The following is a 22,057-nucleotide window of genomic DNA, read 5'->3' on the forward strand; positions in this document are numbered from 1 at the left end:
TTGGGTTGATTTTTGTGTATGGTGTAAGGTAAATATATATCTTCATTTTTCAATTCGTGAATATCCAGTTTTCCCAGCACCTTTTGTTGAAAAGACTATCCTTTCTACATTGAATTGTCTTGTGAGTCTTGAAAATTAGTTGACGATTTATGTGAAAGTTTATATCTAGGTGTTCTGTTCTATTCCATTGGTCTATATGCTAATACCATACTGTTCTAATTACTTTTATTTTCTTGTAGGTTTCACAGTTTTCTTTTTGAAAATTGTTTTGGCTTTTCACAACTCCTTGCAATTCCCTATGAATTTGAGGATTGACTTTTCCATTTCTGACCAAAAAGGCTCTTGGAATTTTGAAGGGATTGTATTGAATCTATATATCACTTTGGGTAGTATTTAACATCTTAACATGTTAAGTCTTCCTATCCATGAACATGGGATGTCTTTCCATTTATTTAAACTATAATTTCTTTCAGCAGTGTTTTGTAGTTTTCAGTATACAAGTCTTTTTCCTCTTTTATTAGATTCATTCTTAAGTACAGTTGATCCTTGAGCAACATAGATTTGAACTGCCTATGTCCACATACACATAGGTATTTTATTAAAAAAATTTTTTTTTAACATTTATTTATTTTTGAGAGACAGAGTGTGCAGAGAGAGGGAGACACAGAATCTGAAGCAGGCTTCAGGCTCTGAGCTGTCAACACAGAGCCTGATGTGGGGCTTGAACCCATGAATTGGGAGATCATGACCTGAGCTGAAGTCGGACTCTTAAACTGACTGAGCTACCCAGGTGCCCCCACATAGGTCGTTTTGATCAGTACAGTATGGTGAATGTATTTTCTCATGATTTTCTTAACATTTATTTTAAGAATGTGGTATATATTATATATAGCATACCAAATATGTGTTAATTGACTTTATGTTATTGATATTCTGGTTTATGTTGTTGGTTAGGCTTATGGTCAGCAGTAGGCTATTGATAGTTATGTTTCTGGGAGTCGGGTTACACTCAGCTTTCTGACGACATGGGATCAGCACCCCCTATCTTCTTCGTTGTTCAAGGATCAATTGTATTTTATTCTTTGTATGCTATTGTAAACGGAATTGCTAAATTCTTTGTCAGATAATTCATTGCTAGTATATGGAAACAGCTTAATTTTGCTTGTTGATCTGTACTCCGTTACTTTGTCTATTTGATTTTTAGCTCTACTACCTTATTATATGTAGGGGTTTTTTTGCATATAGGATTGTGTCATTTTTGAATAGTTTTACATCTTCCTTTCCAATTTGGGTGTATTCAGTTTTATGGGGTGGAGTCCAGTAACTGGCTAGAAGTTTGGTATAGTGTTCAAACACAGCGGTAAATAACGTGCATCCTTATCTTGTTCCTGATCCTATGTGAAAATGAGTCATTTATCATTGAGTATGCAGTTAGCTGTGGGGTTTTCATAAATACCCTTTATCATGTTGAGTTTATCCTCTGAGTGTTCTGAGAGTTTTTATCATTTAAGGATGTTGGATTTTGTCATTCTTTCTTTGTCAGTTAAGATGACTATGTTGCTTTTTTTCCGTTGGCTAACATGATATGTACAGTAATCGATACTCTTTTTGAACCACACTTGAATTCCTGAGATAAATCTCACTTGGGCATAGTGAATAATCCTTTTGGTATGCTCTTTGATTTGATTTCCTAATAGTTTCTGGAAGACTTTCTGTCATTTATGAGGTACTGCTTAGTAATTTTTTGTTCTTATGAAGACCTATAAAGCTTCATAGAATGATATAAGAAGTGTTTCCTTCTCAGAGCCACCTGGTTGACTCAGTCAGTTAAGCGTTCAACTTCGGCTCAGGTCACAGTCTTGAGGTCCGTGAGTTCGAGCCCCACGTTGTGCTCTGTGTTGACAGCTCAGAGCCTGGAGCCTTCTTGGGATTCTGTGTCTCCCCCTCTCTCTGTCTCTCCCCCACTTGTGCGCGTTCTCTCTCTCTCTCTCTCTCTCAAAAGTAAATAAACATTAAAAAAATAAGTATTTTCTTCTCCAATTTTATTGGGAGCGTTTGAGAAATATTGATGTTAATTTTTTATAAAATGTTTGTTAGAATTCTCTGTTTAAGCCATGCATTTTAGTACTTCTTTTCATTGGGAGGTTTTTGATTACTGATTCAATGTCTTTTTTTTTTTTTTTGATTCAATTTCTTTTTATTTCTTCTTGAGTTAATGTAGGTAGTTTGCAAGGAATTCCTCCCTATCTTCTAGGTTATCTAATTTTTTAGTGTACTGTTGTTCATAGTATTAAGTTTGATAGTAATATCCCATTTGAATTTGTCGATTTAGCTATTTATATCTTTTTTTTTCAGTCTAGCTAAACATTTGAGAATCTTTTAGAAGAACCAACTGTTGGTTTTGTTAATTTTCTGTTGTTTTTCTAATCTGTATTTTGTATGTCTATTTTATTTCTGTGTTTTTAGCTTTGGGTTATAAGGTATGGTTATAAGGTGATGTTATTATAAAAATATAATGTTTATACTATATTGCTGTAACCTGGACCTTTTATTAATAAATTACATCGCTCTTTATTAATCTTTTTTTAAAAAGACCTAATTGTGGGAAAAAGAAAACTTCATAAATTTATCCTCTGCACCATTTTTAAGTTCTAATACATTCATATTGTTATGTAACAGATCTCTAAAACGTTTTCATCTTCCGAAACTGAAAGTCTGATTTCATTGAACAACATAAGGGTGTCATGCTGGCAGATCATGTGACTCTTGATCTTGGGGTCTTGAGTTTGAGACCCTTGTTGGGCATACAGTTTATTTAAAAACAAAACAAAACATTAAATCATTGAGCAACAAATCCTTTATTCTCCTTACAGCTCCTGGTAGCCACCATTCTACTGTTTCTATCGTTTTGACTACTCTGTATATTTCACATTAGTGGAATCTAATAGTATTTGTCCTTTTGTGACTGGCTTACTTCACTCAGCATAATGTTCTCATGGTGACCCATATCATAGCATGTGACAGGATTTCCTTTCTTGTAAGTTTGAATTATATTCCATTTTATGTATATGCCACAATTGTTTATTGATAGACATTTACTTTGCTTTTATCTTTTGACTGTTGTGAATGAATAATGTACAGTGTAAAATTAATATAGGTGTACAAATCCCTTCAAAATCCTGCTTTTAATTATTTTGGATGTATACCCAGAAGTGAGATTGTTGGGTCATATGGTAATTCCATTTTTTCTAGTAACCTTTAAAAAATTTAGAGGCTATCTTATTTGATTTCAGCATAGTCAGCCCAGTTCTCTTTTGCTTAATATTTGCACAGAATATCTTTTTACATCCTTTATCTTTTATCCTGTTTGTGTCTTTGGATATAAAGTGTGTCTCTCGTAGACTACATACAGTTGTGCCATGTTTTTAAAATCCATTCTAGTACTCTCTGTCTTTGATTGCAGAGTTTATACCATTTACATTAAAGTAATTATTCAAAGAGTGAATATACTTATGCCTTTTTTCTGTTTTTGTCTATATGTCTTAACAGTGTTTTTGTCTATCATTTCTGTTACACCCTTTTGTTGGTGTTGTTCCTAGTTGATTTTTTGTAGTGTTTGATTCTCATTTCCTTTTTCTTTAAAAAGATTCTGTAGATATTGTGTTTGGTGTGGAAATTACAATTAACATCTTGAGATTCTTATAATCTAATTTGAATTTGTCAAATATTACACAAAATTTTGCTTGTATATAGCTCCTTTTCCCTCATTTTTATTATTGATATGACAACTTTCAACTTAATACATTGTGTGTACAGTTATTTACATTAGCAATAATTGTTTTTGCATTTCTTTTTTAAATCATATAGCAAATAAAAGGTGGAGTTAGAAATGAAAACAATAGTAGCTTTTAATTTTCCTGTGTATTTTTCAGAGGTCTTAATTTCTTCACTGTTTAGCTTGTTTTCATTTCATTGTAAAGGACTTCCTTTAGGTTTTCTGGCAAGGCAGGTCTAGTTGTAGTGAACTCCTTTATTTTTGTTTATCCGGGAATGTACTAATTTCTTTCTCATAAGGATAGTTTTGCCAGTTATAGAATTCTCCATTGAAAGTTTTTTCTTTTAGCTTTTGAGTATATCATCCCACTTTCTCTGGTTTCCAATCTTCTAATCAGAAGATTAGGTACTTGCTGATACTCTTATTAACTGTCCCTTATATGTGGTACATTGTTTATCTCTGTTTTTAGGATTATTTTACTGTCTTTGACTGTTGACAGTTTGATTATGATAAGTCTTGCTCTAGGTTTCTTTGAGTTTACCCTACTTGGATGTGTTGAACTCCTTGGATTTGTAGATTCATGTTTTTCTATTAAATTTGGAGGTTTTCAGCCATTGTTTCTTCAAATATACTTTAGTCCTTTCTCTTCTGGGATTCCCATAATGAGTATGATGGTAGGTTGTGGTTCTCACAGGTCCCTTAGAATCTATTTACATTTCTTTTTTTTTTTTTCCCCTTATTTCCTTTATTTTATTCCTTAAACTCAGCAATTTCAGTTTCATGACCTGAGCAGAAATCAAGAGTGGGATGCTTAACTGACTGAGCCACCCAAGTGTCCCTAGTTCTTTATATATTATGGATACTAACTTTTATGAGATAGGTCATTTGCAAATATCTTCTCCCTTCTGAAGGTTGCCTTTTAGTTTTGCTAATTGTTTCCTTGACTGAGCAGAAGCTTTTTATTTTGATCAAGTCCCAATAGTTTGTTTTTGCTTTTGTTTCCCTTGCTTCAGGAGACATAATTTAGAAAGAAGTTGCTATGGCTGACAGCAGATGAGATTACTGCCTCTGTTCTCTAGGATTTTAATGATTTCATGTCTCACATTTAGGTCTTTCATCCATTTTGAATTTATTTTTGTGTAAGGCATAATAAAGTCATGGACAAAACCCAGCAAGCTAAAGAAGAATTACATATTACTGTCCCCACAGCTATTTGACATAGGGGCATGGAGTGGGGAATGGGTAGCTGCTATCACACTGCAGGTTGAAATATGCCATTATTAACCACAATTTACTGGCTAGCCTTTCCCCTTGGAAGTGTGTCAGTGTGAAGGTTCAGACTGACTCCAGAGTTTCAGAGTGGTTGCATCAGACAGTTCTGTCTATATAACTGCTGTCAAGATGCAGACAGGGATCCCTGGCACTTTCCGCTTTACCATCTTTCCTGACTCCTTTTCCTCTTTTTACTTTGTGATAACTAATGAAGAAGAGTATGAACTGACTTCACACTGCAATCTTTTTAAGCTGTGTAATTTTAATATTTTTTTGTCTTTACTTTCTGAATTTGTTTTCATGATGTACACCTCTAAAAGAGCCTTCTATTTAAAAAAAATTTTTTTTTAATGTTTATTTTTGAGAGAGAGACCAAGCATAAGCAGGGGAGGGGCAAAGAGAGAAGGCTACAGAATCCCTAGCAGGCTCCACACTGTCAGTACAGTGCCACCCCTCAAAGGGCCTTATATATTTATAGGATTACAGGATTACGTAATTATCTTTCAAGGGTTTTGTCACTAAAAGATAACCAGTAAGGTATTTGATTATGAAATTTGAGTCTATTATGGAAGTAACATTTTCTGAATGATCAAAGTGGCAGCAAGTCAGAAAGTTATTTTTTACTATGTTTCGTTACATTTTAATTAGGAAAAGTATAATTATACTTATAAGACCTATAAAAGCAATAAACTTAAAATTTTTTTTTTTTTACTGTTTACATTTATTCAGAGAGAGAGAGACAGAGACAGACACAGAGAGACAGAGGATGAGTGGGGGGAAGGCAGAGAGAGAGGGAGACACAGAATCCAAAGCAGGCTCCAGGCTCCAAGCTGTCAGCTCAGAGCACATCCAGGACTCAAACCCATGAACCCGAGATCATGACCTGAGCTGAAGTCGGACATTCAACCGACTGAGCCACCCAGGCACCCCTAAAAGCAGTAAACTTTTAATTGATTATTTACTTATCCTTCATATCAAATGATATAAATAGTGTAGCTTATAGAAAGTCACCCCAATGTGGAGGAATTACTCCAAAGTTATTTTACTACTTTTATTTTGTCTTCTGGTTCAGATTCTGTTGTGCATATATATCCTGATAGGGGAGATAGCATAAAAAAGTTCATATGTTTTATGCCTGAACAATATAAAAGTCAGTATTTTAGAATAGAAAAACATATACTTTCTGATGGAATTTTTATGTATAGAAAGTAAGTTGGATCCCTGAGATTTTTACTTTTGGAACCTTCAAATTGGGAATTACTGGCTTGCTCTTATTTGTTGCATATCTTGAATTTGCACTTTGCAGCTTGATGGCTTATTTTAAGGTGAAGATACTTATTTTACACGATATTGTAGTATTTAATGTTACACTTTCATTTATTATTCTGTTTAGTATAAGGAGATTTTGTGTTTCTTGGTTTATTTCTATGTAGACGTTTATTTTAAGTGAGTTTCTATTATGTACTCTAGTAAAATGAACATCGTATACTTTTTTTTTTTTTAAGAGAGAGAGACATATCATGAACGGGGGAGGGGCAGAGAGAGGGTGACACAGAATCCAAAGTAGGCTCCAGGCTCTGAGCTGTCAGCACAGCGCCTGATGCGGGGCTTGAACTCAGGAGCTGTGAGATCATGACCTGAGCCGAAGTCGGACGTTTAACTGACTGAGCCACCCAGGCGCCCTGAATACTTTGTTTTTAAATGTTTGTTTATGTTTGAGAGAGAGACATTGTGTGAGTGGAGGAGGGGCAGAGGGTGGAGGAGACGCAGAATCCAAAGTAGGCTCCAGGCTCTGAGCTGTAAGCACAGACCCTGACTTGGGGCTCGAACCCATGAGCCATGAGATCATGACCTGAGCCAAAGTCAGATGCTTAAAGATGCTTAATCAACTGAACCACCCAGGCGCACCTGTATGAATACTTTATAACCATTTAATATGAAAAATATGTTACACTTAGAATAGTTAATTTGGATTTCTCTTCTGTTTGCAATTTATTTTATTTGCAACTACTTACATTTTAATACACTAATTTGTTTATATTTTAATGATCTATATTATAAATTTAATTGGAATCCTCTTTATACTTGGATTCCAGAAATTTTTTTTATTGTGTGCTTCCCTCTTGTGGCTGGAAAATTAAGCTTTGGTTTTTTTAGATAAGATAAAGCTCTGCTTCAGTGGAATTTTATTTTCACAATGTTATGTACTGCCATTTATGATACATGGTAATGAATATTTTCCCAACATATTAGAAAATATTGTTCCAACTGCTTTCTTGACTTTTAAACTGTAGAAGTTTTCTGTAGAACTTTTTGGTATCAGGTTGTTTATTAATGTAGTATAATTTGATTATTGTCTCTACCTTTATTTTATAGTTGAAACATTGTAGTCGGTATATACATGACTTATTTCCTTCACTCATCAAGAATTTGGATCCAGTGCCACTTAGACATCTCCTTAATCTGGTCTCAGCTCTTGAGCCAAGTGTTCATACTGAACAGGTAATATATTTAAAGCATTATGTAATGGTGGGTGTTTTTTTTTTTTAATATAAAATGTGTTTGTGATGCAGATAATTGGTAGGTTTTTAATGTTCACATTTCATTTAGGCAAAAGAATATTAAATTTGTTATGAAACGCTAATTTCAACCTCTCTCTTTTTTTGAAAGACCTTATACTTGGCGTCGATGTTAATTAAAGCATTATGGAACAATGCACTAGCAGCTAAGGCTCAGCTGTCTAAACAGAGTTCTTTTGCATCATTATTAAATACTAATCTTCCCATTGGAAATAAGAAAGGTTAGTAAAGTGTGATGTATTTTTTAAAGTAATATTTCTCCATAATTCAAACTTGAAGCAGTTTCTTCTCAGTATTAACTTCAAAATAAGTTTGAGATGGGAGGTAGGGTATTTGTTAAAGGGTTAATAAATAGTGGTTAGCTAATATTTTTGGTTTACTCTTCAAGTAAAGAACAGTAATGAAGTTGTAGTAGTTATTGGATATTCTCTCATTAGTTCTTCCCATGGGGTGGGGGGAAACCATTTCCAAATAGCTTTGGAGTTTTTGGTTAGAAAACAAACAACATACTTTGTTTTAGAAACAATTTAAAAAAAAATTTTTTTTTTAACGTTTTATTTATTTTTGAGACAGGGAGAGACAGAGCATGAACAGGGGAGGGGCAGAGAGAGGGAGACACAGAATCTGAAACAGGCTCCAGGCTCTGAGCTGTCAGCACAGAGTCCGACGCGGGGCTCGAACTCACGGACCGCGAGATCATGACCTGAGCCGAAGTCGGCCGCTTAACCGACTGAGCCACCCAGGCGCCCCTTAGAAACAATTTTTATAGCAGATCATAGTGGTACAATTCTCTGTGTTTTCTAATTCAAGAGTTGTCTCACTTCGGGTATTTTATGGGTTTTACGGAAAGCTTTCCAGAGCTTTCTAAAACTTTATCAACTTTACCCCATTTTTTGGTCTCCTGACATCATATAACTATGTTTTTATTAAGGATTTTCCATTCAGGCACACACAACTACTATTGTAGGTGTTAGGGACTTTATTATTTCAGGTTTCTCTGCCTGTATTTTGTTGATTTTGTAATAATAATCAGAGCAGTTGATAATCTTCCAGAGAAGATCAGTCACTTAGAATATTTCCCTCCTGTTTTTTCCTTTTCCTTCAGAGGAAGAAGAGCTCAGAAGAGCAGCCCCATCACCTTGTAAGTTGAGTCTTAGAAATGCATGGCAAGATGACTTGTAGTTTTGTTTTCATGATCACATAGAATTCATTTTATATAATATATTTGTATCAGGGCTATAAAGTTTTTTTGAGTAGATATGAACACTTAACTGGCTATCCATCTTACTTTCAATTGAAATCATCTATGTCCTCTTGAGAGATAATGAATGTTAACATATTTCCAGATTATATTTTTTGGCTATTTAGCACAAAGGTTTTATAAATGGAAGAATCAAAGGATTGTGTCATTCTCATAAATTCCCATGTTAATACAAATTAAGAGTAACAATGTAAAATCTGTTTAATATAGGGTCACCTGCTGCTAGTCCTCAAAGCAGTGATAACAGTGATACACATCAAAGTGGAGGCAGTGACATTGAAATGGATGAGCAACTTATTAATAGAACGAAACATGTCCAACAACGACTTTCAGACACAGAGGTACGAAAACAGTTTTCCCCCCACTTTAACAAGATTTTTGGATTTTGGGGATTTTATCATGTTTATCCTTTGAACTGGAAATATAAACATAGTCCATGTTCAGGCCTCTTCTGTAAGTAGTTATTGTTAAGGTTCTTTAAATTTTGTGTGTTTTAATTCTATTGTATATTTTTTAGAGGAGTCTGTCATGATTACAGCAGACTCTTTTTTTTTTTTTTTTTTTTTTAAAGGAAAGTTTGTTTTACATTAACAGAGATGGGTGTGGGAGGAAAGTTAAAGTGTCACTTTGCAGACAGGGCTAATGTTTCTGCGGTGATGGGTTTGCACTTTATTTTTTTATTTTAGAGAACATGTGCACTTGTGCAAGTGATTGGGGGAAGGACAGAGAGAGTCCATAGTGAGCCTGGAGCCCGACACCAGGTGTGATCCCACAACCCTGGGATCATTGTCTGAGCTGAAATCAAGAGTTAGATGCTCAACTGACTGAGACACCCAGGTGCCCCTTGCGTCAACCTTTTAAAAAGTCAGGGTGTTCATGTCAGTTACTTTTTTCTTACTAGTTTAAATATTTATTTAAGTCTGTTTCTTTCTAAATCTAGGAATCTATGCAGGGAAGTTCTGATGAAACTGCCAACAGTGGTGAAGATGGAAGCAGTGGTCCTGGTAGCAGTAGTGGGCATAGCGATGGATCTAGCAATGAGGTGAATTCTAGCCATGCCAGCCAGTCCGCTGGGAGCCCTGGCAGTGAGGTACAGTCAGAAGACATTGCAGATATTGAAGCCCTTAAAGAAGAAGATGAAGATGATGACCATGGTCATAATCCTCCTAAAAGCAGTTGTGGTACAGATCTTCGGAACAGAAAGTTAGAAAGCCAAGCAGGCATTTGCTTAGGGGATTCCCAAGGCCCATCAGAAAGAAGTGGGACAAGCAATGGAACAGGAAAGGACCTGGTTTTTAACACTGATTCAATGCCTTCAGTAGATAATCGAATACGAATGCTAGATGCCTGTTCACACTCTGAAGATCGAGAACATGATATTTCAGGGGAAATGAATGCTGCTCATATAGCACAAGCATCTCAGGAATCTTGTATTACACGCACTGGGGACTTTCTTGGGGAGACTATTGGGAATGAATTATTTAATTGTCGGCAGTTTATTGGTCCACAGCATCACCACCACCACCACCACCATCATCATCACCACCATGATGGGTAAGTCTCCTTAAAAATAGATTGTATTGTGGTGCTTGGCTGGCTCAGTTCATAGAGCATGCGCCTCTTGATCTTGGGGTTGTGAATTTGAGCCCCATATTGGGCGTAGAGATTACTTAAAAAATAAATGTTTACCAAAAAAAGTCTATTTCCTTTAGGGAACCAATTACAGCTTGTGTTTATTGAATTGCAGTATATTCTAGATTAGTGCAAGTAAGAATATAATGTAAATTCAAAAGCATGCTGCAAGTATATAATTGTTAATTTGCTTCTGGGCACATTTTAAAAAGCAAAATGGAATAGGTGACATAATTTTAATTATGAGTTTTATTTAAAGCAGTAATATCTAAAATGTCTATATGTAATCAGTAAAAAAACAAAGATATTTTTCTTTCTTTTGTAATAAGGCTTCAATATTCTGTGTATGTTTTATATTTACAGCACATTTCTGTTTAGATCAGCAACTTTTCAATGTGTGCAATGACCATAGTGGCTAGTTGCTATCATATTGGACAACACAGATCTAGATCTTTATCTCCTTGTAATAATTACCTTAAAGCAGTTATAAGATTGCTTGTGGAAACTCCATTAAATTGTGATCATTAAAAGGAAATTTTACATGCATCTTAATTTTAGGGTATGAATAAGGATAAAGCTTTTTGAGTATTTGTGAAATATATTTGTGGTAATTAAAAGTAAGTGATTCTGTCACTAGGTGTTATTGGGGAAAGTACTTAATTTTTGTGTCAGTCATTTTCTCATCTATAAAATAAGAACATTAGTACTTACCTCTTGGGTTTTAATGTGAACATTTTATGGGCCGATGTACTTGGTACATAATAGAGCTCAATATGTGTTAGCTCCTGTTTATTACCGTCATATAAGTAGTAAATTTTAATTGACAATAAAATACAAATATGTGGTTTATCAGTATTAGTTTTCTTAACACTTGGCAGTGTGTCAGGACTTTCAGAATTCAGTGTGGTTGTTTGGGAGAACTATATATCCATATATTTACTACTTTATTTTCTTTGCCTTTATTTCTTATTACTAATCCATATGAATTTAAGGTGATGTCTCTCAATCTTGGCAGTATTGACATTTTGGATCATTTGGATCAAATAATTCTGTGTTTTGAATTTGCAGCAGTGTGAATGTATTATCGGATGTTTAGCATCATCCTTAATCTCTATCTCTAGATGCCAGCAGCATCTCCCACCTTGTGATAACCAAAAATATCTCTAAACATTGCCCAGTGTCCCCCTGTGATTGAGAACCAGTGGTTTATAGTCTGACGTTTTACATATACACATTCAAAGTTCTTCCCAGGATAGCTTATAAGGAAGACAAAGCAATTAGTTTGTAAAACTGAGGTGAAATATATTCATTTTGGCACATTGCAGATCTTTTAGTTTTCATACCCACAACAATTCCCTACTTCACAAGACCTACAATTTTCATATTAGCACTTCCCATGTTCTCTGTGCAGGGTACTTCTTGTGAATCTCTAAATTAATCCTGACCATTTTTTCTTTGTGTTATTTTTTATCTTTTTTGTTTTTCATCCTTAAAGCACCCAGTATGGTATGTTTCAGAAGTAAATTGCTTACTAGGTATTGTTTTAATAGGAGTTTACATTGAATAAAAGTCTCCTGGTTAATAACCACATCTAGATTGCAGCCTTAAAATGAAGTATTTTCCTGGTTGTAATCTCATTCGATTTTGGAGTTGTACAGAGTTTCACATTGTGGTTTGAGTTCAGAAAATATGTAACAGTGAGTTTACAGATTTTCCCTAAAATTATCTTTGAGTTGGTTTTAGTGAAGTGTGTTGATGGGTCAGACAATATGTGGGTATATTGTGTAATTAATTTAAAATTCTGACATAGTGGGGTTTTCAGTTTTTGAGACAATTTTTGTGTGTTTCACAACATGTGTTTTAACTTGGTGCTTTTCTCTGTGTTAATAGGCATATGGTTGATGATATGCTAAGTGCAGATGATGTCAGTTGCAGTAGCTCCCAGGTCAGTGCAAAATCAGAAAAAAATATGGCTGATTTTGATGGTGAAGAATCTGGGTGTGAAGAGGAACTAGTTCAGATTAATTCACACGCAGAGCTAACATCTCATCTCCAACAACATCTTCCCAATTTAGCATCTATTTACCATGAACATCTTAGTCAAGGTAAGGTTTTGTAGTAAGTAAAATATTTACTTTCTTTAAAACAATTTATATTGATAAAAGGATTCAATATTTAATGTTATACTTGAATATTTTTGCCAAATCATACGTGTGTGGTTTGTTTTCTTTCCTAGGGAATGAAATTATTATGAATACTCCATCATGAATATAAAGGCTACATTTCTATCAAGAGATATTTAGCTAGGGAAGGAAATACATAATATATAAAATTATAGTCTTGTATGTTAGAAAATAAATGGCTGTATTAAATTTTATATCTAGAAATCTAAGGAGCTAAAAGGAAATTACACAGGGTCATATGTTCTATGAGTCCATTTATGTAAAGTGTCTAGCATAGTCTTTAGTGAGTAGAAAGTAGATTAATGGTTGCCTTGGGCTAGGGAGGGTTGGGAGGATATAAGAGTAGAGGTAACTGCTACAGGGCAAGGTGTTTCATCCGGAGTGATGGAAATGTTCACAAAATGATGGTTCTAATCATTTCAAATCATTCTTTAAAAAGTAATAGGAAATGACCATACTTGGAAGAATGGAGGTTAGAGGAGGTTAAAGAATAACAGAAGAAAAAGGAGGAAAGGGAGACAAATTAAGAGGGAAAAATAGTATTAGAATTAGCAGTTTAAAGGTTCAACTTCCTGAAGCTAATGGAACATTGTCAAGTACACTTCAAAAAAAATAAAGTGCTATATACACTTAAAAAATTAAAATAGGGGCACCTGATCAGTCAGTTAAGTATCTAACTTCGGCTGAGGTCATGATCACAAGAGTTTGAGCCCCACATCAGGCTCTGCGTTGACAACTCAGAGCCTGGAGCCTGCTTCATCTTTCTCTCTCTCTCAAAAAAAAATAAACATGAAAAGTTTTTTAAAAGTTAAAATAAAGGTCCAACCTCATGCTTTTTAAGGTACTATCAGCCCCTGCTAGCCTAGGAAATGGATTTTGGTGTACCAGTACAGACTGAGTAAACCTGATAGATAGGTTTATGTTAAAAAGCCATAATCAAATTTAGAGATATAACTTATGGACTTTGGCAACAGTTTAATTGATTTCAAATGTTACGTGTGCATGATGTAGATAAGGGTATCTTGACTTTTTTTTTATTGTTGTGTTATTGTGGTTTTTTGAGAAATGAATAGATTAAGTAAGATTGAGGTCAGTTGAATTTGATACCATATTTACTAAATTTTCATTATTATTTTTCTATTTTCCTTTTACTCAGTATTGTACCTATTTTTTACTATATGAAGTTAGAAATTGAGCAGAATTATTATGTATATTAATGCTTTCTGAGTCTACCTTGTATAACTATTTAGTACTATGAAGAACTTTTCAACACAGTAACACAATTCAGTTTAAAAATAGGCAAAAAAAAAAAAAAAAAGGTGGGGGGGGTCAGTGGCTCAGTCAGTTAAGTGTCTGATTCATGATCTCAGCTTGGTCTTGCTCTCACAGTCATGAATTCAAGCCCCATGTTGGGCTCTGTACTAGGCGTGAAGCAAAAGATTTGAATAGTTAAAAGAAGATACAGAAATGTGGTCAATAAATACATGAAACTGATGCTTAATATCTCCAGTTACCTGGGAAATGCAAAAAATTACTACCACAATGCAGTACTACTATATACCTACTGTAATGGGTAAAATTAAAGACTAACGATATTAAATGACACTAACTTCTAGAGCAACTAGAACTCTCCGTTGCTGTTGAGGAGTATGAATTAATTCAGCTGATTTGGGACCTGTTACAACAGTTTCTTATCAAGTTGAACATGTATCTCTCCATATGACCCAGCAATTCCTGTTCTGGTTTATTTACCCGAGAAATGAAAACATACGTACACAAAAAGATTGTACATTGAATGTTCATACCTGTTCCAGAATGATTTCAACTGGAATTAACTGGTATATTAACAAAATATGGTATATTTACACAAAGTAATACTACTCATTAATAAGAAGGAAAGAACTAATACATGCAACATAATGGGTAAATATCAACATTCTAAGCAAATGAAATTAAAAGGGTGTACTACATACTGAGTATCACTAAAAGCAATTCTGGAATGTTCAAAAGTACAGTAAAACCTTGGTTTGCAAGCATAATTCATTCCAGGAACATGCTTGTAATCCAATTCGTGTATCAAAGCAGATTTCAGGAACCATTAGCTCAGTTGTGATCATGTGACATTTGGTGCCACATACTACTTGTGTTGCAAGTTAAAATTTATTAGAAATGTTTGCTCATCTTGTGGAACACATGCAGAACAAATTACTCACAATCCAAGGTTTTATAAATTAGTTTATAATGATTGAAATCTTCTTAATGATTACCTAAGGTTTGGTGGTAGAGAATGATTGTAAAAGGTCACAAGGGAACATTTTGGGGTGATAGGAATGTTCTATATCTTGATTATGTGTTTACATTACACTTTAATAAAATTAAGCTAAAAAAGAAATACTAAAACAAAACCACCAAAAGGCAGGCCAAGGACTGGGAGAAATATTTGCAAATTATGTATTTCATAAAGGGCTTATGTCCAGAATATGCAGGAACTTTTACAACTCAGTGGTAATTTAGCAAAGAGAGAAGATACACAAATGAATGATAGCACATGAAAAGATGCTAAAACATCATTAGTCATTAGGGAAATGAAAATTTTAAAAAATACTTGTTTATTTGAGGGACTCCTGGGTGGCTCAGTTGGTTAAGCATCCAACTCCTGATGTCAGCTCAAGTCATTGTCTCACAGTTTGTGAGTTTGAGCTTACACAGAGCACAAGTGAGTTTGAGCACAGAGTAGAGCCCCTTGTGTGACCGGATCCCCCAAATGGGAGATCATGATCAGAGCCAGAATCAAGAGGGACACTTAACTGACTGAACCACTTAGGCATCTTACCAAATGAAAATTTTTAAATCACAATGAGATTCTAGTGCACACCTATTAGAATGGCTGAAATTAAAAAGAGTGACCCTGCTGATGTATTGTGGGGATGTAGAGGAACAGGAACTGGTACTCTAATAAACTATTGTTGGGAATGTAAAATGGCACAAACATTTTGGAAAACAGTTTGGCAATTCTTCAGATGTTAAATACACATTTATCTTGTGACTCACCAATTCCAGTTTACCGAAGAGAAAGGAAAGCATGTGTCCATATAGACTTGTTACACAGATGTTTATGACAGCATCATTCATATTAGCCAGAGCCTGGAATCTTTCAAATGTCTATTAACTGTTGAATATAACCAAAATGAAGTATTTCCATATATACTGTAATTAAAATGAATACTATATGTGCTTTGATATTGATGAACCTCAAAACATATTTTGGTAAGTGAACAAATTCAGATGTAAGGCTACACAAATTGTATGATTCCATTTACAAAAATTTCTAGAAAAGGCTAATTTATGTGGATGCAAAAATGGATTAGAGCTGAGGAATGTGATAGGAATTGTAATTAGGTATGAAGGAATGTTTTAAGGTGGTGGAAGTGCTTTAAACATTAATGTTGATGGTTGTACAATTCTTGTTTCAATGAAATCAATGTATATGTACAATTAAATAGGGAAATTTCATGGTAAAGCTGTTCAAAAAAACAAGCATTTTTACTTATTAGAACCAGTGAAAATCTATTTAGCTTGGCACACAAAGCCTAAATTATTACACTAGAATCTTTGCATTTAGTTGAATGTTGTAGGTAAATCATCTTTGGTACAACTTTTTAAATGTAGGGATATAAAACATTATACAGAAGGTAATTTAGAATAATGTTTCTTGGCTATAAAATTATTCCAAGAAAATTATCTTTATGCTTAATTTGAGTTTCAAGCATTTATATATAGTTCACTTGACATGTGAAAAACAATCATAGTTACTAGAAATAATGAAGAGACTATGAGAAGAAAACTCTTCTTAAACTTTAGTCTTATCAATCTCTAAGCAACACTGTAGCTCACAAAGCAACTGTTGTGTTAATCTTGTATTGTTTTTATTTTGTGGTGTAAAAATAAATTGTTACACTTTACTTTGGATTTGTTAACATTACGTATGCTATAATTCACAATTTCAGTCAGTTGCATTCCTCTATAGTGTGTTATATTTCATCCCTTCAGGACCTGCAGTTCATAAACATCAATTCAACAGTAATGCTGTGACAGACATTAATTTGGATAACGTTTGCAAGAAAGGAAACACTTTGTTGTGGGATATAGTTCAAGATGATGATGCGGTAAGTTACTTAATAGAATGAAAAGACTACAAAATTACACCAAAATGCAAACAGGATAAACTAACTTTATGTATATACATTTTTTGTAGGTTAATCTTTCTGAAGGATTAATAAATGAAGCAGAGAAGCTTCTCTGTTCCTTAGTATGTTGGTTTACGGATAGACAGATTCGAATGAGATTCATTGAAGGTTGCCTTGAAAATTTAGGAAACAACAGGTAAATGAGAATTTAAAAAAATTTTATATAGTAGTCAAAGTTCCTTTTGTGTATTCTTTACTGACTATGGTATGTTGGATTCATAGCATTTAATGAAACATTACCAACCAAAATTTTTTTTTTTTTAAGTGTGGTTTTCTTACTAGGTTCGAAGATTTTTTACCTCATAGGGTTCTTTTTTTTTTTTTTTTTTTTCTTTTTAAATTAGACCTTCTTTTTCGGCATTTGTGACACCCTTGATTAGATATCCTGCAACAGAAACAAAGTAATAATAACAATACTTTCTTCTTGATTCTGGAAACATAGTGGTAACTGCTGTGTTTTCAAATTTCAGTTAAATGTTCTTGAACTGTTTCATATATAAAACAACCTAAATAAGATAAATGAAGTTAAACTTAAGTGAAATGCAAACATTTTGATAATGGCATTGTTCTTCCATCTGGGTCGATCTTTTATGTCTTGACTTGTGTCATGCATAAAGAATTAGGCTGGTGGTTTTTTCTAGTTTGAATTCTGCCATGTACTTCTTACTTGGGCTAAGATGATTACCGCAATTTTTGATTTTCAGTTCTTTTTCATTGGTATAGTTTCAGGTTTCTTTTCTCTTATACTGCTTTGGTAATGCCATCTCTATTATAGGGCATTCACTTACTAATTGAATGTATTGTATTCTGTTCTATTCATACAATGTTTTCAGCACCCTCTGCCTAAGCCTGATACAAATATTTAATTTTACTGAATGCTTTAATAAGCTTTAAAGTTTAAATGCTATAAACTTTTTTTAAAAACTCAGTTGAATTAGAAAAAGTATGTGTGACAGTTTCTGCTTTTTCCTTTAAACGGTTATATAGTTTGAACAGTTTCTTCATGCAGGTATAAGAAACCACTTAATAAATAGACCTCTGTTAGCACATCAGTTACATCACTTGACATACATTCTTTAAAAGGAATGCTTTTAATGGCTAGATTAATTTTTTTTAATTTATGTAGGTAGTATAGCAGTTAATTTTAAAATGTTAATTGTCTTTTAGACGTCTTTGTGAAACCAGTAAACAGTTTTTTTAAGTGGTTGTGACAGTCTATATTTCCTATATGTGCATCTGCATACCCTAAGACCCAGCAGTTCCACTGCTAATTCTAGCAGTTCCACTGCTAAGTATGTGCCTTACAGAAAGACATCCAGATGATTGCCAAAATGCACATTCAAGAATGTCCGGGGGCACCTGGGTGGCTCAGTTGGTTGAACGTCCAACTTCAGATCAGGTCATAATCTCACGGTTCGTGAGTTTGAGCCCCGCGTCGGGCTTTGTGCTGACAGCTCAGAGTCTGGAGCCTGCTTCGGATTCTGTGTGTGTCTCTCTCTCTGCTCCTCCCCTGCTCACACTCTGTCTCTCAAAAATAAATAAAGATTTAAAAAGTAAAGTAAAAAGAAAAGAATGTTCATAGGTGGGGTGCTTGGAGTGGCTCAGTCTGTTAAGCATCCAACTTTGGCTCAGTTCGTGATCTCACAGTATGTGAGTTCAAGCCCCACATCGGGCTCTTTACTGTCAGTGCAGAGACCACTTCTGATCTTCTGTATCCCTCTGTCTCTCTGCCTCTCTCACCCCCCCCCACCCCACCCCAAAAATAAATAAATAAATAAATAAACTTAAAAAGAAAGTTCATAGTAGCATTATTCAAAATAACTGAATAGTCTTTATATAGCTATCCAAGTGTCAAAAAAGAGTAGAAAGGAAAACTAAATGGTGGACTCTTTGTTGAATGACATTATAGCAGTTACATTGAATGAACTACAGCTGCATGGAATAGTATGGATGAACTTCACAGATACAATGTTGAGTGTAATAAGCCAGATATAAGAGAGTGTATCACTGTTACTCTATTTATGTAAAGTTTAAAAACAGGAAAATGATTGTATTTAGTAGTCAGGATAATGGTTACTATTGGGTTATGTAGTGACTAGAACAGAGGCACAATGAAAGCCAGATAGATGTATGTTGGTAATGATTTATTTCTTGATGGGGGTGCTCATCATACAGATATGTTCACCTCCTATTCTGAGTTATTAGGTATACACTTTTCCCATGTATACTTCAGTAAGACTGTGTGAAATATGAAATATCATGCAGCCTTTAAAGATTTTTTTTTAAAGATCATATCAATATAGAGGCATATAATTACAGGCTTGTCTGTTAAAAATTGCAAGCAATATGTGAGACTATAAAATGGTTAATTTTGAGAGAATTGAGTACTTTTTTTCTTCCTTATGCTTTTTGATTTTCTTATTTTTCCACAGTCATCACATCATTTAAAAGTAGGAAAACTTAAAAGGGACAGAAGGAAAAATAAGTGTGTAAAACGGAAAATAGTCAATCTGGATTTTTTATTAAGATTTAATTTGTCCACTCCCAGATTAGTTGAAATTAAAGCATTTTTCCTTTGTTCAGTTCCTGTATCCTGATACAGTTACTTAATTAATGCTTTATTGAGTATGTTGTAAACATGATTACGGTGTTGCATTTAATTTTGCCCTCAAACTTGACTCTTCAGATGGTTGCTGTATCATGCTAGTTTTGTAGTGAACGATAGTCATATGTGATAATATTTAGAGCATAATGGCATTTTTTAGCATAGGAAATACACACCACATCCAGTGTATACCAGTTAAACTTACCAACATTATTATGCAAGTTGAAAAATTTTTGTACATCATTGGTCTGGGTTTCTTGATAAACCAGTTGTTTTCAGTGGGAGTGATTCCCCCCCCCCCCCCCCTCGGGCAATATCAACCAAGATATTTTTTGGTCGTTAACACTAATGAATGGTATTGGATGTATTACTACAGGCCAGGGACACTGCTAACTATCCATCAATGCAGAGAACAGCCTCTCCACAACAAAAGGATTACCTGGTCCAAAATAGTCAGTAGTGGCATCTGAATTATAGAAACCCTAAAGAATATAAGAATTCTTTTTCAAATCTAGCCCCTGGGTTTACCATCAGAAAGGAGTGTTGTATAAGGATGCTAATATTAATAGTAAAGCTCTTCCTTATGTTGAAACAAATGGGCCGCTGCAACCTTATTTATCATTTTCCTGACATTTGACAAAAGAACACAGAAGTCTACTTCTTGGTGATGTCAGTTTTTTATGTACTTAAGGAAGCTTTATCTTTTTATTTTCTCTGTACTAACTTTTATATTTTCTTTGCAGTTCCTTACATGGTTTATAGACCTGTCAGCATTGTTTGTTTTTCCTTTTCTGTGGTCACATTCCAATTTATTTGATAAAATGAATCTAGCTTTTGGGGCACCTGGGTGGCTTTGTTGGTTCAGTGTCTGACTCTTGATTTTGGCTCAGGTCGTGATCTTGTCGTTTGTGGGATTGAGCCTTGCATTGGGCCCTGCACTGACATCATGGAGCCTACTTGGGATTCTTGCTTGTCCGCATGTGTGCACTCGCTCGCTCTCTCAACTATAAAACATTAAATAAACATTAAAAAAATAAACTTAGCTTTTTTTTTTGAACAGTAATATGGGCCTATTCTCAGGAAGCATAGAGATCTGAAAAAGAAAATTAAAGCCTTCTATAAATCGCCCATAATTCTACCATTTATATGGAACCATTGTAAACACTTTTTTTAGATACCTTGCCTAGTCTCTGATATGCAGCATGTGTGTGCTTTGTGCACATTTAGCCTCAGGCAGATTGCTTTATAAGACACAGAAGAACATTTCAAGAGTGCAGGAAGTTAAAAGTTACAGAAACACACAGTAGACTGCTTTGCAGAATGTTTTCATAAAGTGAGAGCGTGAGGCAGATGGTAGCTCCCACAATGAAAAGTCCATTTCTTTTCAGGCTTGTCTCCAAGGCTGGGTGAGATTAGACTGCTGTCCATTGAGTAGGATGGATTTAGGGGTTGGGTTGTAATCAGCCCCTTTGGTTTTTTATGTTTATTAGAAGGCATTTCCTGTACCTAGGCACCCCCTGAAGATTTGTGTCCTCCCAAGAATTGAATTGAGACTGGAATTCTGTCTCCTATGCTATTCTTGATCCTGTGTATGTACTTTACCACATATGCTCAAAATTTTTGCCTTTGTGTACAAAAGATGTCTTTAGTAAAGTGATCATGTATCAGGGGCCCTGTTTATATAAATAAAGGTTTGTATAATTAACAAATGGATGGTACTATATACTACTTTTGTTTTCTCCTCTATAAAGACTATATTACATATAGCATTTCATGTCAACTTTTGGTATATACTATAATTTATAATGACTGAAAAATAATTTTGTAGAATGCATCAGTCTTAAAACATGTAGTCCAGGATTAGGAAAAAATCATTCAAGCATAACTTTGTGAATAACATCAGCAAACGTGTTCATTCTGCTAAGGCGACATAATATTTTATTGGTGGTAATTACAGGAATATCATACTGTTGCCTAGTAATAAGCTTCTGGTAACAGCAGTAACTCTTGGATTGAAGCAAAGAGCTAGGGCATTTTAGGGTAAAACATCTTTTATTAAGTCTAAAATTAGTATCTTGTTACTCTGGATCGTTGAACCACTTTATCCTTAAACACATTGTTGCTTATGATTGTGTTTTGGTATTTGAAATTTTCACTCTTAGAAGAAATTGTGAAATGTAGGTTTAAATATAACAGTCCTTTTTTTTATGTTGAGTTTTGTAAGCATATCACCAATCAAAACTGGGCAAAAAAGTTGATAAGTCAGTTTAGCATGTAGTTGTTACAGGAAAAAAATCTACAGTATAATTTTAATTGGAACAGGTTGGTGTATATCTTGTGACAAAATTTTAACATTGAAATATAAATTATTATCATCACCAAATTGTCTTCCCTGATTTTGTAACTATGTTAATAATTTTCAGTCTGTAATCACTTTATATCATTTTTTCCTTTTAAATTTAGCAGTTTAAATAAAAAGTATTATTTTGGGATTATTTAGATC

General features: G+C 34.2%; 1 protein-coding gene across 6 annotated transcripts in view; it reads left to right on the forward strand.

Annotated features, from left to right (window-relative positions):
- Positions 1-22,057, forward strand: part of USP34 (ubiquitin specific peptidase 34) — a 253,091-nt gene that overhangs the window by 103,240 nt on the left and 127,794 nt on the right. For 5 of the 6 annotated variants that reach the window (XM_058683992.1, XM_058683996.1, XM_058683993.1 and 2 more), the window contains exons 11-18: positions 7,424-7,549; positions 7,718-7,847; positions 8,732-8,767; positions 9,098-9,228; positions 9,828-10,441; positions 12,410-12,624; positions 16,753-16,868; positions 16,958-17,085. In XM_058683992.1, the coding sequence (XP_058539975.1) occupies positions 7,424-7,549; positions 7,718-7,847; positions 8,732-8,767; positions 9,098-9,228; positions 9,828-10,441; positions 12,410-12,624; positions 16,753-16,868; positions 16,958-17,085 (1,496 nt within the window). The remainder of the gene's footprint in view (positions 1-7,423; positions 7,550-7,717; positions 7,848-8,731; positions 8,768-9,097; positions 9,229-9,827; positions 10,442-12,409; positions 12,625-16,752; positions 16,869-16,957; positions 17,086-22,057) is intronic. The other variant, XM_058683994.1, reaches the window with a different exon arrangement.

The sequence above is a fragment of the Neofelis nebulosa genome, chromosome 9, assembly GCF_028018385.1.
Source record: "Neofelis nebulosa isolate mNeoNeb1 chromosome 9, mNeoNeb1.pri, whole genome shotgun sequence".
Taxonomy (NCBI): domain Eukaryota; kingdom Metazoa; phylum Chordata; class Mammalia; order Carnivora; family Felidae; genus Neofelis; species Neofelis nebulosa.